Below are 17,566 nucleotides of genomic sequence, written 5' to 3' on the forward strand. Positions count from 1 at the left end.
CTATTTACAGCAATTATATTAGTTCATATTTAGCTATACCTATTCAGAATCATTGTTCATCTTTTAACAACTAGCATGTACTAATATCCCTTTGGTGAATTGAGATTTTAAAGCAGCTTTTCAGCAAAAAATATGAAGTTTGAGCCATGTTGATTAGTTAATGCAACTTGCAAATGCATGCGTCTGTGTGTGTGTGTATTTGCAGGCTTTGTGAATATGTGAATTTTACATTTAGTGATTTGCACATGTGATGTGCAGCAGTTGTAATGAAGCCTTACAACGTCTGAAACGTTAACAGCTTGCAGTACCCACTTTGGTTGTGACTGGCGTGTTTGATGGGCGGTTCTTCGAATCCCATCATCTTATTGAAATGGAGAGGATATTTCTGAGTGACAGGTTGACAGTGGATTTGTTCAAAGTATGGCTCAGTCTGGATAAAATGGGAAGAATGTATCATTCATTTGTCAAGAATTCTTTTGTTTGTTCCCTACCAGCACCAGAAGGCTGATTGTCGAGTGTGTTGTAGTTGGTCAATGGTGAAACCATCTTAGATCAGTGATATTAATTAAAGGTGGTGAGGCAACATTAATGAATAGTTAAATATTCAGGCTAAATGTGCAGATATTCAGTGCTTTCTTTAAATAAAAGTATAAGAATTACATTTAACAGAAATCTTGAGAACTATAATGTCAATTGACAATACAAGAGGGGTAGGGTTAAATATTCTGTGGTATATTCTGTGGAAAGATGAGTGCTTTGGAGCAGAGGGTGTCTGTAATGAAAGAGCAGAGCCCTGTAATATCACTGGCATCCAATATCAGATACAACATAACAGGCAAATAAATCTTCACCTTCTGATTTAAAAGGCTGTTATTTTCAGAATGTACAGGGATTACACAGTCTTAAGGTCAGTTGGAGAGATGAAACAGAATGGAACAAAATCTGATCAAAATGGTTCAGCTGACGTGTAAACCATTAATGAGGATTGAACAATTCATGAAAATCATCTTAACTCGAGCTTCAATGTATTTGTTGGTGTCTGTTATTCTGTCTAATGAGCGCAATCCTATGAAACCTTAATACTGACTAGTCCGCTAAATTCTGTGATAGCTCTTTGAATTCTATGGACAATTTGCACATCAAAGACCATAATTACTGCAGTTTTATTGGAACCTGGAATTTTTTTTTCCTGAATGGATCTATAAACACAGGTGTATCATGAGGTTTTAACAAACCAGAGGTGAAGGTGGTAAGGATGGAGATCTGTAGAGTTCACTTGGTGGTTCAAATTAAAATTCAGACGAGGAGCAGCCTTTTAAAATTAGAAGCTCATAACATTATATTAACCATGAAGAATAGCATCTTCATTTGGAATTAGACAGGAAGTGTTGGGATCTAGTTTTGTGATGGTGTACTAGAATTGTATGTCTGCATTAATATTTGGAATGTAAGAGAATGGAATGGAAATGTGTGCTTTTACCAAGTTTGCTTTGTTCACAGACTTGACTATGCTTTGTAATAAGTTTTGTTTAAGCCTTTTCTCTTGCTAGTTTCTCCCTTGTTTTCTCTTCGCCTCTTCCTCTCCTGAAGGTCTTCACTCTTTCCTCATGTTTGGAACTGGCCACTCTTTGGCATGTGACCAAGTTGATGTGTGAGGGTCTAAAAGGCACATGCCAGTAGGCAACTGTTCTGCAGGGTGGGAAGGGAGATCACAGACAAGTCTGATCCTGACTTGGAGAAACAGGAACATATGCTGACATCCTGCAGGGGCCTCCGGGTGGTGATCAGGACTGTAAACCTCAGCTGTTTACCCTTCTTTCTCCCAAAGGTTCAGAATAGCCCAGAGATCTCTGTATCGTGTGGTACCTGACCAGGTAACTGAAATTCACTGGGTTATGTTGGACAGATTTGTATCTTTTTAATAAACTTCCAAAGTTACAGTTGAGGCCATATGACAGTTAAGACCATGAGACCAAAGTGACAGTTAAGACCATTCGTCCATTGTCTCTGGTCCAGTGATCTAAGTGATAGCTGTGACCGAAAAATACATCTCAGCGACAGGTTATTTAAGGAGCATGTATTTATTTGGAATGTGTGTGATGCAGAGTAAAGTTTGCAATCAGTGTGCCCGTCTTTTTCAGTTTCAACCTTTATTCCTTTGGCTTTGCCATCAATGGTCCTGCATTGACTGCCCCCTAACCTTCCTCTCCTCCCTTTCCTCTCTCTGAATCTTTTTTTTTCTCTCCTGCCTTCCCTCCTCCAGCTGTAGTTTTGCACCGAGGTCAACTGCTGGGGTTCAGGGGTAAGTTAAAATTCAAGAGCTGATTGCTTTGTTTTGGCTATAAATCATTTTCTCCATCACATCTGACACATCCTGCTTGCTTTTCATTTGTCAAATTGTGGATTGTGCACTCATTTTTTTGTGACGTGTTCTTCATACAAAACCAAACATCTTGTGTTGTTATTTTTAACCGTGTGGCAGGGGATGGTGGAAAATCGTAGCCTTTCTTGCTCACAATTTAAATGTGAAATTGAATTTTGTTGTGTCTTCTGGCTAACGTGGAAAAGGTGAACCAATTCTTTTTTAGGAAAATGTTTCCGGCAAATCCAACCAGTCTCAGCCTGAGGCTTGTTTTGATTCATGTCGTATTATTGATCCCAATACCAACTTCCAAAGGTTTCAATTGAAATGAAATCAGTCAGTGGTCTTTCAGTTCATTGTGATCTATTTAGCATTGGAAATTACAACGCTGTTGTAGTTACTCATGACATTGAGTATCATGCAAAATAGAGAAGACAGTCAGATTAGCCAAACACCAGACTCTGTTTAATATCGCTAAGAGATTCAGTACACCATTTTTCTCAGTGACAGCCAAGTAGAATGTTACAGTTTTGGCCAGAGGATTCTGAAAAGAGTGAACATGTTGTAATGTGCACTTTCCCCAGTCATACAATATAAAGGGGAGGAGATGGCCTAGTGGTATTCACACTTGACTGTTAATCCAGAGATCCAGGTTACGTTCTGGGGACCTGGGTTCAAATCCCACCATAGCAGATGGTAGAATTTGAATTTAATAAAAATCTGGAATTAAGGGTGTTATGATGAACGTGAAACTGTTGCCGATTATCAGGAAAATCCCATGTGTTCACGAATGTCCGCTAGGAAAGAAGCTACCATGTGGTCTGGTCAAACTGTGACTCCAGACCCGCAGCAATGTGACTGACCCATAACTGGTCTCCAGGCAATTAAGGACAGGCAGGGAATGCTGGCCTAGCCAGTGATGCCTGCATCCTCTGAATAATAAAGATAACGATAGCTCCGAGTCTGTTATGGTGTGGAGAGCATCTGTTTCCCTACCAGTGGATGGGAATTCTGGCATGACTGACGTTTGAATTCACTGCCATTTTATTTCTGTGTTTCTCGAGGCTCCTGTGCTCCTGGTTAGGCAGACGTTCTGTCTAGGTGAGTGGAAGCGGTGATGTGACCTGGACACCCCAGTGCACCACCAGTAGCCAGTTCAGAGTAGCACCAGTAGCAGCCGTGAAGTAAAGTCATTGGCTTTGAGCTGTTTCTGTGAATTGAAGGGAGCAACTGGTTTCAAGAAGAAGCCATAACTAAAGCCCTTTTCATCCTCATGACTTGGCTGGATGCCCCTTCATGACTGAATAGGAGTAGAGTCATGGAGATGTACAGCACGGAAACAGACCCTTTGCTCCAACTCATCCATGTAGACCAGATATCCTAAATTAATCTAGCCCCACTTACCTGCACTTGGCCCATATCCCTCTAAACCCTTCCTATTCATATACCCATCCAGATGCCTTTGAAATGTTGTAATTGTAACAGCCTCCACTACTTCCTCTTAAACCTCCCCCCACCCCAATGCAATAAAGACAGAGTCCCCATTGTCCTCACCTACCACCCCACCAGTCTCTGCATCCAACGCATCATCCTCATATACTTCTGCCAACTCCAAACAGACCCCACCATCAAGAGCATCTTGACCTCCCCACCCCTCTCAGCCTTCCACAAGCACTGTTCCCTCCGGCAGTCTCTGGTTCACGCCACTCCCGCCACCGAACCCCCAGGTACATTCCCCTGCAGCTAGAAAAGATGCAAAACCTGCAGGTACACCCACCCTTCTCACCTCCATTCAGGGCCACAAACAGTCCTTCCAGGTGAGACAGAGGTTCACCTGCCCCTCTTCCAACTTACTTCACTGCATTAGGTGCTCCCACTGTGGTCTTCTCTTCATCGGGGAGACTGAATGTAAACTTAGGGTATGGCTCACTGAGCATCCCAGCCAGGTCCACAGGGACCCGACCGGACCTCCCCATCACCACCCATTTCAATTCCACCAACCACTCCTTTTCCGACATGACCATCCTTGACCTCCTCCATTGCCAAAACAAACCATAGCTCCTACTGGAGGAACAGCATCTTATCTTCCACCTGGGCACCCTCCAGCCCGGAGGACTCTCTCCAATTTCTCCAATTTCAAATAACCTCCCTCCACATCCCCCAACTCCCTTCCCCACCAGTCCCCCTCCCTTCCACTGCTCCCTGCCACCAACTGGATTTATTCCTTTCATTGACCAAACAGGACGTACCCTCTACTTGTCTTCACCTATCCCCAATTCACCATTCTGCCCCCGCCACCCCATTTATCTGCAGCTCCCCCCACACACCCTCCGTCTTAAAGAAGGGTTAGACCCAAAATGTCAACTTCTGCACCTCTTGATGCTGCCTGGCTTGTTGTGTTCTTCCAGCCTTCTGCCTGTCCACTTTGGATTCCAGCATCTCCAGTTTTTTTTGTTTCCACCACTTCCTCTGGAAGCGCATTCCATAGACGCACCACCCTCTGCGTGAAAAAGTTGCCCCTTAAGTCCCTTTTAAATCTTTCCCCTCTCGCCCTAATCCAATGCCGTCTGGTTTTGGACTCCCCTACCCTGGGGAAAAGACCTTAGCTATTCATTATATCCATGCCCCTCATGATTTTACAAACCTCTATAAGGTCACCCCTCAACCTCCGACGCTCCAAGGAAAACAGCCCCAGCCTGTTTAGCCTCTCCCTATAGCTCATCCTCCAACCCTGGCAACATTCTTGTAAATCTTTTCTGAACCCTTTCAAGTTTAACAACATCCTTCCGATGGAAAGGAGACCAGAGTATCCTGTAGAATCTCTCTCGCTTTAATTCAGTCGCTTTGCCCAGGTCCTGTTTTTCATTTTCCTGTCCAGGTGAAGTTGTTAGTAATTTGGACAGCCTTTCCCCACCGAATGAGTAATAGAGCTGAACTATGGGATATGCTTTTACTATGTTACTATTTCTTAAAAGAAAACAGCAAGGGCCTCCATATTTGTCCTGTCCGGTCATTGCAGGCTAGCACTAGCTACAATGATTTTGCATTTATACATTGCCTATGCCATAGTGAAATGCTCTCGGGACAAAGAGGGTTGTCCAACAGATGTGAGCGTAAACCGCATCAGGAATTATTAGGGACAGTGACCAAGTGTTTGCTCAAAGATGTATATAGTAGGTACCTCTTAAAGCTGTAGAGAGTTGGAGAGATTTATGAAGGGAATTCCAATATTCTGGGTCTATTCCAGATAGCAAAACAGATGCCAGTGGTTGAGAACACAAGGTGAAAATTGGAGGAAAACAGAGAGCTTATCTGACTAGAGAAAGGTTTGTTTTTAATTCACTGATGGGACACTTGTGACCTTGGCTGTGCCAGCATTTATTACCCAACCTGGTTGGCTTTGAGATGGTGGTGAGCTGCACTGTAGACCCACAATGCCATAGGGAAGGAATTCCAGGTAACAGAAGACAGGGGAGGTCCAGGAGTGATTTTAAAAACAAATATGGGAATTTTAAAGTTAAGGTATTTCTGGGACGGGCATGGGAATGACTGATGAACCGCACCTGCTATGGATTTGGTTGAGTTAATGTGCCTGTCATGAGAGAGGCTGGCCAAGGGAGCATTGGAATAGTTTTAGAGATACTGAAGGCATGGATGAGGGCTTCAGCAGCTGATAAGCTGAAGCAGGACTGGAGTCGGACCCATGTTACAGAGGTTGAAGTAGGCAGTCGTAGTAAGAAGTGAAAATGGGGTTGGAAGCTTACCTCCTTCTGCCTCCAGGAAAGAGGGATGGTATGGGTGGCTATGGAATGCAGTTGTGTCGGGAACCAAATGTTGTGGTTTCAGTCTGTCCAATGTACAATTGAAGAGGATCTCTGCACCCCCCCACCCCCACTCATAGTAATGGGTCTGGGCAGGAGCGTGACAGTAGAAGGATTGTGAGGAATGGTGGTGGTGGCTGAGAGTAACATATTATTAACGGGCATGTGGAACCTGGTGTGGTTTTGAACAGTGTTGCCGACTGATACCATATGATGTGAGAAAAGGAAGGAGCCAAGGAATATACACCCTCTTTCTTGTTGAGTGAAGTAGGATTTGGTTCATTGCGGTTAAAACAGTTTCCATTGTGTAGAGAGACCTGCAGGTCAGTTAACATGGTTGTACATAGTGCATTGAGTGGTAGTTTTGTTAAACCATGTGGGGCTTGAACTTCTCCCTGTGTCTCATTCTCTATGCCGAGTTCCTGAGTTTAACCAAGTGTTTCTGGGTAAAGTAGTATAATAGAGGAGGAGAGCTTCTCTTGAGGGTGAACATCAGTCCGTGATGATGTGTTGTTTGTAGGCCCAACAGCAATACGGGAAGAGGCTTGTAAACAGTTCCCCTCACTGCCTTGATGGATAAAGGTCCAGATAGATTGGCAGGAAGAATACCTGGGAAGCAACGATTATGATAGTAAAATGTTAATGAATGGATGGTTTAGGGCATTAACTCACTGAAGCAGAAATCTAGTCCATGCCATTGAGTTCCTACAGCAGAAATATTGCATTCCTCATCCTGAAGCTTAATGACTGTCTAGCCTTTATCAGTGTACTGACACATCTTTCAACACAACTCACAAAGGTGCAGTTTGCAGCCTTTTCTTTAACAATACTAATAAATCTATCATTAGTGTTAGCATTGAGCAGTCGTGAAATCTGATTTTAGACCTCTGTTTCTCATGAATATATCGGAACTATTTAATAGGTTTTAGCTTAAGAAGGAAATCTTGGAATTTTGTGATGAGATTCTTTTCCCGCTATAATCTCTGGGAAACGCTTCCTTTGCATGAGAAAACTTTCAATCCAAGATCTTCCTGTGACCTTTTCCCTTCGATCACTCAGTTTTTCAGAGAGTTTTGCTTTTGCATACCACCCCCTCCAGAATGTCAGTGAGGTAACTTTATCTAACCAGCAGCTATATCTCCTAACTCTGCACAGATTTATGTTATTGCCTTTTGATTTTATCTTTCTCCATGGACAGAATATCCTCTCAGTGAGGCAGTGCAATCAGCCCAGGGTTAGAGGGTTGTGGTTTAATTGAGCCCATAATCTGTATTTGACCCCTCAATGTTTGGAAGGGGTCACTTACTGATATGCTCTCTAATGTGGAACAAAGAGGAGAGCTACTTTGTCATTTGTGCTGTACTTGTTTTTAAGACATTAGGCCAAGGTTCCATCTTACCCCGATTTGCAGAAAACTGAGGAACTCTGTTGTCAAAAAAAAACTGTATTTGAAAGGCCACAACAGAAGTTGTATTTGGACATGCGTGTGGTCTTCAGCAGTGGCCAGGGTAACCCACAATTCCCTGTACACTGGCTGATGTCATATATATTGGTGTTGGGTTTGGCTCCTGGGTGAAAAGGATGAACTCCTGCCTACATTCTAGTCTGGTCAGACACTTGGAAAAGTTCTTTATGTCGCAGGAGGGCGTAGGTTTACATTTAGCAGTTCCAGCACGCTGCCTCCTCTCAGGGCAATGTTTCTCACGTTGTATAACACTGGGAGAAGGGGCAGAGAGGGGTGGTATGGGGTAAAGGCCAGAGTTGAGGGAGCAAGCAGACTTGCTAGCCTTTTACACTGCACAAACTCTGCTGGTGCTGGCTGAGGAGGACTTCATAGTTCTAGTGTTAACTGCATTTTATGTACTTTTTAAGATTGGATAGTGTTTTCAAAAAGGAGCATCTCCAAACTTCAGGAAGCAATTGGATCGTTTAAGGCTTTCTATCACGTGCTGAAGTGCAGTTTTGTGAAGCAGATGGATTGTGCAGGTTTTCTATAGATATCCAGGCTCCCTCATTGATCCTGCGAAGATACAACAGCATTGAGGATGGATAGTGTTTGTCTTTTCTTTGATCAAAGACGTTGGCAGAAATATTTACCTGATACCATCACTGCCTCCATGTCCCACCACTCCCTCCTAGGAACAATTAACAATGTTCAGGCAGTTGTATCTCTCAGACTCTCTTAACAAGTGCCAAGGGTAAAGGAGATTTGAGAACCCAGTGTCCTTGTAAAGTTTGGGGATGTTTCCTCAGCTGACTGCATGCAGTGCTGAATAAGGAGTGATAGCTGTTTTGAAGTTGCTGTACTCTGGGGATTTTCTGCCATCTGTTTGCATGTTGCATGTTTAGTGTGTGAGCTGTGCTGTTTTAGATAACTGTGTTTAACATTACAGTGAAACCTGTATATCGCAATGTTCTTGAGAAAATTTATTGAGTCAGTTATAGAAGATAGTTACCATTAATTTACATCTGGTATTTTCCTGGTCATGCATCTCTTTGTTTACTTATTTCATTTAACATAATTTTACTGATATGGATTAAATTAATGAACTTTCTTCCATCAAACATGTCTGTTATAACCAAATCTGATTCTACCCTAGTTTACCCTAGTTCCACTCTTCCTGTACTCTGAGTCGCAAACATTTGCACCAACTCTTCCCTGCCCATTAACAAAATTTCCACCCACATTGCTACAATTCCTCTTATCCTCATGTCTGAATTTTTTTTTAATAAGCATTTTGTCAGACACCTTATCAAACTCCTTCTGAAAACTTACTCTATCCACTATTTTTGCAATGAACTGTCCAGCCAGTGGAGGGGATGGTCGGTGAGTTTGGTTGGTTGGACGGCTGGTTTGTGATGCAGAGTGACACCAACATCGTGGGTTTGATTCCCGCACAGGCTGAGGTAACCATGAAGGACCCTCCTTTCTCAGCCTCTCCCTTCGCCTGAGGTATGGTGACCCTCCAGGTTATACAACCCCCAGTCATCCCTGTGATGAGAGAGTAGTCCTATGGTCCACTGAAAATACAAGTCGTTAGACTAACGAGTTACCCAGTTTATCCTACAGTCCATTCTTGAACAATTATGGCGCATTGGCTGCTCCCTAAAGTGCAGTCTCCAGTTTAAGGAGAATTGTAAAATTACAGATTATTGTTTACAGCTCTATTGACTCCTTAGGCAGCACCTTCCCAATTCATGACCCCACTGCCTAGAAGGACAAGGGCAACAGATATATGGGAACATAACCACATGCAAGTTCCCCGCCAGGCCAGTCACCGTCTTGACTTGGAGATGTATCACTATTCCTTCACTGTTGCTGGGTCAAAATCCTGGAATTCCCTTCCTAAGGGCATTGTGGATCTACCTACAGCACATGGACTGCAGCGGTTCAGGAAGGCAGCTCGCCCCCACTTTCTCAAGGGGCAACTAGGGACGGGTAATAAATGCTGGGCACAGCCAGCGACTCCCACATCTGAATGAATTAAAACAAAACCACTGCTGCAGATCGTCTTTTTTTGACATGCCCTTTATGTTTGTGAAATAGTTGCTGGATTTTTTGGAATTCTAAGTTTCAAATGGAGCACATAGTCAACATTCAAGTGAACTGGTGACCGGGCACGCTGTGAGTTTAGTGGCTTATATTTTAATAGCAGAGGTACAAAGACAGGTTACATTGTACTGCGGGCCTGTTGCGTTCTCCACTTGGCAAAAACTAGCTCCTGACTTGGTCTTCCTGTTGTCATTTCTGCAGCCAATAAGACCTCCCCAACTGGCAGTGAAGGAAACCGTCCTGGCGGAGTGATTCGTGTGTACGCAGACGAGAGCAGTGACAAAGCCTCCATTGGCAGCTTCATCCCATATTGTTCCATGGCTCAAGCTCAGCTCTGTTTCCACGGACATCGGGACGCAGTCAAATTCTTTGCGTCTGTGCCAGGTAAAGCACCTTGACCAAGGGACCTTTCCTTTTCTACAGTCCTTGTGCATAAAAGCCAGTATCTGAGTTCAGCAGGTAATAGGGAAGGTGTTTGGAATGTTGGTTGGTCTTTATTCCAAAGGGAATGGCGTGTGGAGGTTTTGCTAAAACGACACAAGACAATAGTCAGACCTGAGCTGGAATACTGAACTGTTTTGGGTCCCTAAAGCTACTGGCTTTGGAGGCAATCCAGAGAAGGCTCGATCAGTACATACCAGATATGAAGGGAATGTCTCTTAACATGAGGTTTAGTATATTGGGCCTGTACCCATTGGAATAAGAATGAGAAATGACCTTATAGAAACGTTCAAGATTCTTGGGGGATTTGAGAGGGAAGATGCAGAAAGGTTGTTTCCCTTTGTGGGAGAGTCTGGAACCAGAGGGTACAACCTCCGAGTAAGGGGTTACCCTAAGGTAGAGATGAGGAGGAATTTCTCCTCCTGAGGATCATAAATCTGTGGCATTCTTTATCACAGAAGACTGTTGAAGCTTGGTCACCTAAATATAGTCAAGGCTGAGATAAATGTTTTCTTTGAGTAAGGGAATGAAGAAATATGAGGGAAAGGCAGGAAAGCAGATTGTCAGAACAGCCATGATCATAATGAATGGCAGAGCAGGCTTGATGGGCTGAATAGCCTGTTTCTGTTCCTAAATGTTATGGTTTTATGGTCTTTACATCGTGATGGCCACCGCTTGAAACATCCACAATTTAAATTTTTTTTTTTTTAAGTACACTGTCCTTTTGTTTTCCGTTCCCACAGGAAAGCTGAGCTCATTAATGCACTGCGTGACAGATAATGTTCTGAAATTTTGCACCTCACTCCCCCAGCCAAATGCTCTCCCAGTCTCGGATGGGTGACTCAGGGGCCTATCCCTTTGCTAATTATCCTGCCTTGTGAACTTAGAATAAGATCCTCAAAGTTGGGTAGACGGGAGGCTGGTGATGTGCCCGCTTCTCATCTCCCTGAACATTAAAAGCAAACCCAGGAATTCAGCTTCACCATTTCTGACCTGGCAGACATTGGGTTGGTAATTTTCTCTTTCTGGAGTTATTGTGAAGGGTTTATAAGCAGGTGAGTTTGCTCTGGGAAGGATCCAGTTTCTCCACTGCTGACTGTTGGACAGGAAGATCCATGGGTGACCTTCGACTCACTAGTGATGAAGGTCTTTAACTAGTTAATTAGTGGCCACTTAAGGACCTTAACTTGCCATCTCCTCAAACACTCCTCGGTAGGCGAGAATGGTCACTAGTTTTCAGACTTGTCGGTGGTATGGTAGTGTTTGTCAGTGGTTAGCCCTACTGCCTCACAATGTCAGGGACCCAGGTTCAAATCCTGCCTCTGGTAACTGTCTATGTAGAGTTTGCACATTCTTCCCCTGTGTGTGTGGGTCTCCTCCAAGTGCTCCAGTTTCCTCCCACAGTCTTAGGGCTGTGCAGTTTACGTGGTTTGGCCCTGGGAAATTGCTCAGTGTCCAGCAATGTGCAGGCTAGGTGGGTTGACTATGGTAAAGTGGACTTACGGGAATAGGGTGGGATGCACCTCGGAGGGTCAGTGCAGACTCGTTGGGCCAGATGGCCTCTGTCTGCACTGTAGGGATTCTCTGATTCATGGCAAATTTGCCTGGATTTGAGGTGCAAAGCTGTGAGCTCAGGAAGCCAATTCCCTGTCCTTGCCCCTGACTATCCTCCCACAGTGAATCAGACCCTGTGATAGGTCAATTTCTGAACTCCGGTTTCCTTTCCATCACCCTTGGAGTCAGCCTTGACCAGTGGATTTTGGGATCCAGTCTTCGGTGACGTGGTATCCAAGTACTGGAGAGGATGGGATTCCTGCTCCTCATCCTCCTCCTTGGCTTTTAATGAGCTGATTGATGGGTCATCCAGCCAGTCCCCCTGCTGCTGAGGGGCTTGAGGGGAGAGCCGGTCGCTACCTAACGCACTTCCTCCTCTGGCGCAAAACCAATATGGGAAAATTCTGAACCACCTGTGACTGATACTAAAAGAAGCAAGTTATTGTGTATGTATTTGAGGGTTGTACATTCAGTGCTGTTTGTGTCTTTGCTCATAGGTAATGTTCTGGCAACATTGAATGGCAGTGTGTTGGACAGTCCCACAGAGAATCCAGGACCAACAGCCCCTGAGCAAGAAGAGAGAAAGCTGCAACCTGTCTTAGTGCTCAGCGGAGGAGAGGGCTACATTGACTTCAGGATCGGTAAGCCAAACCTGACTGCTTAGAGAATCTCCACTTCTCCATTTGTTCTAACCCTCCTGCTAACTCCTCCTCTCATCCACATGATTCTGTCCATTTGGTTTTACTTACTCACCCTACACTGACCAGCTGCTCACTTTCTCCTGCCAACCTACACAGTTTTTTAACCTTGGTATGCCATCGTGCACATAACCCGTGCTAACCCTCATCTTCTCTCCTACTTCAATTCGATGGAAACCTTTAACACTTCACTCTTTTATTAAGCATGGATCTAATTGGTTCTGATATAAATGCTATGGCTGCAGGAGCAGGTCAGAGGCTAGCAATACTGCAGTGAGTAACTCACCTCCTGACTCCCCAAAGCCTGTCCACCATCTACAGGGCTCACAAGCGAGAGTGTGATGGAGTACTCCCCACTTGCCTGATGATCAACAAACCCCAGAAGTTCCACACCATCCAGGATAAAGCAGCTCACTTGATTGGCACCACAGCCACAAGCATCCATTCCCTCCACGGCCAACACTCAGTAGCAGCAGTATGTACTATCTACAAATGCATGCAGAAATTGAATTGAATTAGCTTTGTTGTCACATGTACTCAAATAAGTACAGTGAAAAGATTATAGCTTGCCACTTGGAGCACCATCCTTGGTACAATCCGTAGTAACAGAATAGAGGAATGAAGGAAAACCAGTTACATTACAGCTGTCACAATATAACCATAGGTCAGAAAAAACAAGCAGCAAAGTTAAAAAGACAGTCTCACCAAGGCTCCTCAGCACTTTTCAAATCCCCTACCTTGAAGGGGAAGGGCAGCATGTACATAGAAACACAGTCTCCAAGATCCTTTCCAAGCCACTCACCATTCTGAATTGGAAGTATATCGCCATTCCTTCACTGTCGCTGGGTCAAACTCTCCCTGAGGGCATTGTGGGTCAATTCACAAGACATTGACTGCAGCGCTTACCTCCACCTTCTTAAGGAGCAACCTGTCCCATGAGTGCATTTAAAAAAATGCTACAAATGGCTATTAATAATGTCATCTTGGGATATGTGTATCAAATTTCTATCCATACTGTTTAAACACAGGTTAACTCAAAATTTGCAAACCATTATAATTTGTACTTCAGGAATATCTTGTAGACTTGATATCAACATGAGAACGCCTTGTTGATAGAGCTGCAAGCTGGAAAGAAAGTATATTCTTCAGGTCTATAATGCAAGTCCTTTTATTATGGTTATCTTTAAAATAATGTGCAATTTGCACTTGTACTGTGTGGTAGAGGGAAATGTATTGGAGACATTTTGCAATTGTCACAGTGTGATTGACAGTACTGTGGAACTGAGTTTCCAATGAGCAGAAGTGCAGGTTAGTTGCATTAATACCCTTCTATTGTTGAGCACATATATCTAAACCTCACGCCTACAATGTCTTACAAACTCCATATTACTATTTCTCATTGAGATTTAGTAAATTTGGTTTAAATGACACTAGCTTTCATTTGACTTGGAATTGGTCAAATCATGTTCAGACTTAATACTCTCTCATTGAGGTTTAACGCTTTACAAATCTACCTTTGTCCCCTGTGGGCTCCAGCTGTTGCCCACAGCCTCCCCAATGGCAACACAGTGCTCAGTGGTTAGCACTGCTACCTCACAGCACAAGGGACCCAGGTTCAATTCCAGCCTTGGCGACACTCTGTACAGAATTTGCACATTTTCCCTGTATTTGCGTGGGTTTCCTCTACGTGCTCCAGTTTTCTCCCACAGTCCAGAGAGGTGTGCGAATTACATGCTAAATTGTCCATCATGTCCAGAGGTGTATAGACTATGTGGATTAGCCATGGGAAATGCAGGGTTACAGGGATAGGGTAGGGGGTGGGTCTGGGTGGGATGTTCTTGGAGGGTCGGTGTGGACTCAGTGGGCTGAATGACCTGCTTCCACGCTGTAGGGATTCTATGATTATCCCCTTCTGTTTCCTCTTTATTCTTTATGTTTTAGAGTTTCACTCAGTTGCTCTCTTTCTGTATAGGTGATGGTGAGGATGATGAGACAGAGGAAAGCTTGCCAGATGGAATAAGACCGGCCCTCTCCAAGGCAGAACGAAGTCACATTATCGTCTGGCAGGTGTCCTATGTTCCTGAATGAGATGTTGCTACCACAAAACTTATCACTAAATGCCTGCACTTCATCTGTATGTACATATATACCCTGCATTGTACCTGTCCGTGTAGGAAGCCTCTCAAAATCTATAAATCCTGTGGCATTTCCATCGTGTCCCCACTTTGGATTGGTCATTTGTTGAAAGTCCATCACCTTTTGAATTCAATTTAAAACAAAGCGATATGAGAAAATCCTTGGGAATAGCTAACGCTGGGATATTTGTTTTGGAGACTGAACCCCTATTTACATTTAACCAAGTTAGTTGCTGTTCCAAGCACATGTCTATATAATTAACCTGTTCTTAAAATTTTGAACTGACTTGAAAGATGTGACTGTAATGCATACCAGGTGCTGGAGGAGGTAATTTCACAAGGCAACTTTTCCAATCTGTTCAAATACACATCTTTTAAAAGTTTAATTCTGTTTCTAAATAGGATTTAATTTCTTTCTTTCAATTTATCAAACTTTACACCATCCCCTCCCCCCACCAATGTTTTATTAAAAGTTCACTCCCAATAATGTTCATCATTAAGTAATCACCTGGAGCAGTTACTCCATCAGTTGAGTTTTTCACGAGGTTCTGTCATTGCAATGAAATCCAAAGGACAGGTGATGTAAGAGAGCTAGAAGGAATGGATAGGTTTTCGGAAACATCATTATGGGTCCCATAATATGGAGCGATAGAGATGCAAAGGCTGAGAATTGATGTCCAAGGATGATGATGATGTTCCATGATGCCCCCAAGTCAGTTTTTAAGTCACTTTGATGATAGATTGGAATGATTACAGCACATTGGAACCCCCTCATTTTTAACTACCCACCTGTTTACTTTGAAGGCAGCACCATTGAGAATGTTATTTCTCCTTCAAGATGGGCTTCCACACACCGCTCTGAGAAATGAATGTCGACCACTGTTCATTGTAGCTGTCAGCGTTCTAGTTGACACTCGTCTGGGTTTGGTGGAACCTGCTATTATCTGTGTCGTTTTGTAACTGTAACTGACCCCAGAGATAGGAAACTAGGGAATATCAATGGGAATGTATTCATTTCAGAATGTCATTGGGTTCTGCAAAACTTCTGGAGCAAAATGAGAGGGTTTTAAAGATGGCAGTCACTTTCAATTAACCATTTTAATCAGTTTTTTCATAGAATATACATCTCTTTGTATTTTAAGTAGTTATATTTTGGGTTATATTTTGGGAACAAAAGAATTAGTCTTGGAGATCTATGGTGGCAATGCAATACGATGAAGGACTTGGGCACATGATGTACAATTTTCTGGAAGAGTATCTTGGCTGGATAGATCTATGGATAGGTAGCTGTAGATTGTATGCAAGATTGTAGCAAGTTATCTCAAGGACACCTTGGCCCCTGGCCTATTGGGTGGAAACTGTAGAAAGATGTTTCAGTATTCATCAGCAACCCATATCAGCTACATTTTCACCATGTCACAGAAATATTCATGATGTACATTCATGGTGTTCCAGTATTGAATCATTGAGTGAGAGACCATATGCTTTGAAGTTTGTTTTAACTTGCTCCCAGTTATCCGTTAAAAAAGTAAAAGTGTCTTGAGAAAAAGAAGAGCAAATCTTAAAAGGGATCTAGTTAGCGCAGACTGGCAATGATTACACACTGTGGCTCATACTAAAGTATTCAGTATTACCTCCTAGGTTATCCACAAGCAGTCTCTACTACTCTTGTGGACCAGTAGTTTTAATATATACAGTATCTAGTTTTGGATACAAAAAATCTTTAGTATAGGTCTTGTCATCTTTCTCAAATTAAATAAATTGAAGACCATATTAAAGTGCAAACTGAGAACTGTTTGTTAATGAGGAAGAAAAGGGATTTGAGGAAATAAATGGCATTTTCTTCTCCCTGTTCACAACCTTAAGTGATGAGTTAGATGGTATGACACCGAGGGAGGAAGCAAAGGAACAGAATTGGAGCAGGTGATTGTTGGCTGGTGTGCTGGTGGTACCAGTGGAGAAGATTACATTCTTCCTTCCTTGAGCAAAGGACAGCACAGTGGAAAAGTTCAGGAGATGACTTGGAGCAAGTTTGAAAAACAAAACATTGAACTGTGTTATTCAAAACGGACTATCAGTTCCTGTCTGAGCCATATGCTAAGAATACGCATAAGAACTGAGAGACTTCTCTGACCAGCAGACATCTTCAGTGGGTATAGATAGGAAAACTGAGCATGGATTTACAGAGATTCTCTTTTAATTTGACCATGTACATATCCTGGAATACATGTTATAAATGTTGTTAGTGAATTCAAAACCTTTACAGTCAGTAATTCTTCAGTATAGATATCTACATTCATATAACACACCACCCTCAAAGTATTCCACGCCTGCACCTTTCTTCCTTGATGTATTGCAGGTCATTTTGACCAAGGGGCAGGAAGAAAGCTGAAAGGTTCAGTCAGTTTCATTATTCTGACCAAGATGTAAATTAAGAGTGAGTAAATTTGAATGGAGCTGGCTGTCAGGTTTGGAAATGGAGCTCAGAGGGGAAACAAAATCCTGGTAGTGACTGGAGATAATGTGGTAGCAGTTCTTCAGAGGAAATCTGCGTCCAACGCAAGACATTATAATCAACATTGATTTGGAAATCATCAGGGATCTGCTTTTATCCTCTGGCTACATGAATGCATTATGTTTGTAATTTATACTTGGCTCCCCTGTTGAGTAGAAGATCATTTTTCAGGGTCCACAAAGTAGATTTATGAATCTTCTGGGCGTCCAGAATATGTCCTCTGTCAGTAGAAATTTGAGGTTTTTCTCATGTCATGTAAAGTATCTCTTGTGTATTACAGACTCGGGAGCGAGAGATCCTGCAGTGTAAACTCTGTTGCTTCACAGCAGAGTACTGTACAAAAAGCTGCCTGGTGTATAATGAAAAGGTCGGGTTGGGTGTACAGAGAGGGTTGGCTTGTGTAAGGATATGTTCTGAGCTATTTTCCCTGTGCATTGTAATTAACTTAATTAACATGTAATTGTTCCATATGTAATAAACCTATTCA

The 17,566-nt window shown here is 43.0% G+C and overlaps 1 protein-coding gene across 9 annotated transcripts in view; it reads left to right on the forward strand.

Annotated features, from left to right (window-relative positions):
* mapk8ip3 (mitogen-activated protein kinase 8 interacting protein 3) overlaps positions 1-17,566 on the forward strand; it is a 221,257-nt gene extending 203,691 nt beyond the window's left edge. For 7 of the 9 annotated variants that reach the window (XM_087997651.1, XM_087997645.1, XM_087997646.1 and 4 more), the window contains 4 exons: positions 2,264-2,302; positions 9,938-10,120; positions 12,229-12,372; positions 14,402-17,566. In XM_087997651.1, coding sequence (XP_087853777.1) covers positions 2,264-2,302; positions 9,938-10,120; positions 12,229-12,372; positions 14,402-14,517 — 482 coding nt within the window. In that variant the 3' untranslated portion in view covers positions 14,518-17,566. The remainder of the gene's footprint in view (positions 1-2,263; positions 2,303-9,937; positions 10,121-12,228; positions 12,373-14,401) is intronic. The other 2 variants (XM_087997649.1, XM_087997653.1) reach the window with 1 other exon arrangement.

This window comes from Chiloscyllium plagiosum, unplaced genomic scaffold (genome assembly GCF_037043375.1).
Source record: "Chiloscyllium plagiosum isolate Xiang-an unplaced genomic scaffold, Cpla_swu_hap1 HiC_scaffold_20, whole genome shotgun sequence".
Lineage (NCBI taxonomy): Eukaryota > Metazoa > Chordata > Chondrichthyes > Orectolobiformes > Hemiscylliidae > Chiloscyllium > Chiloscyllium plagiosum.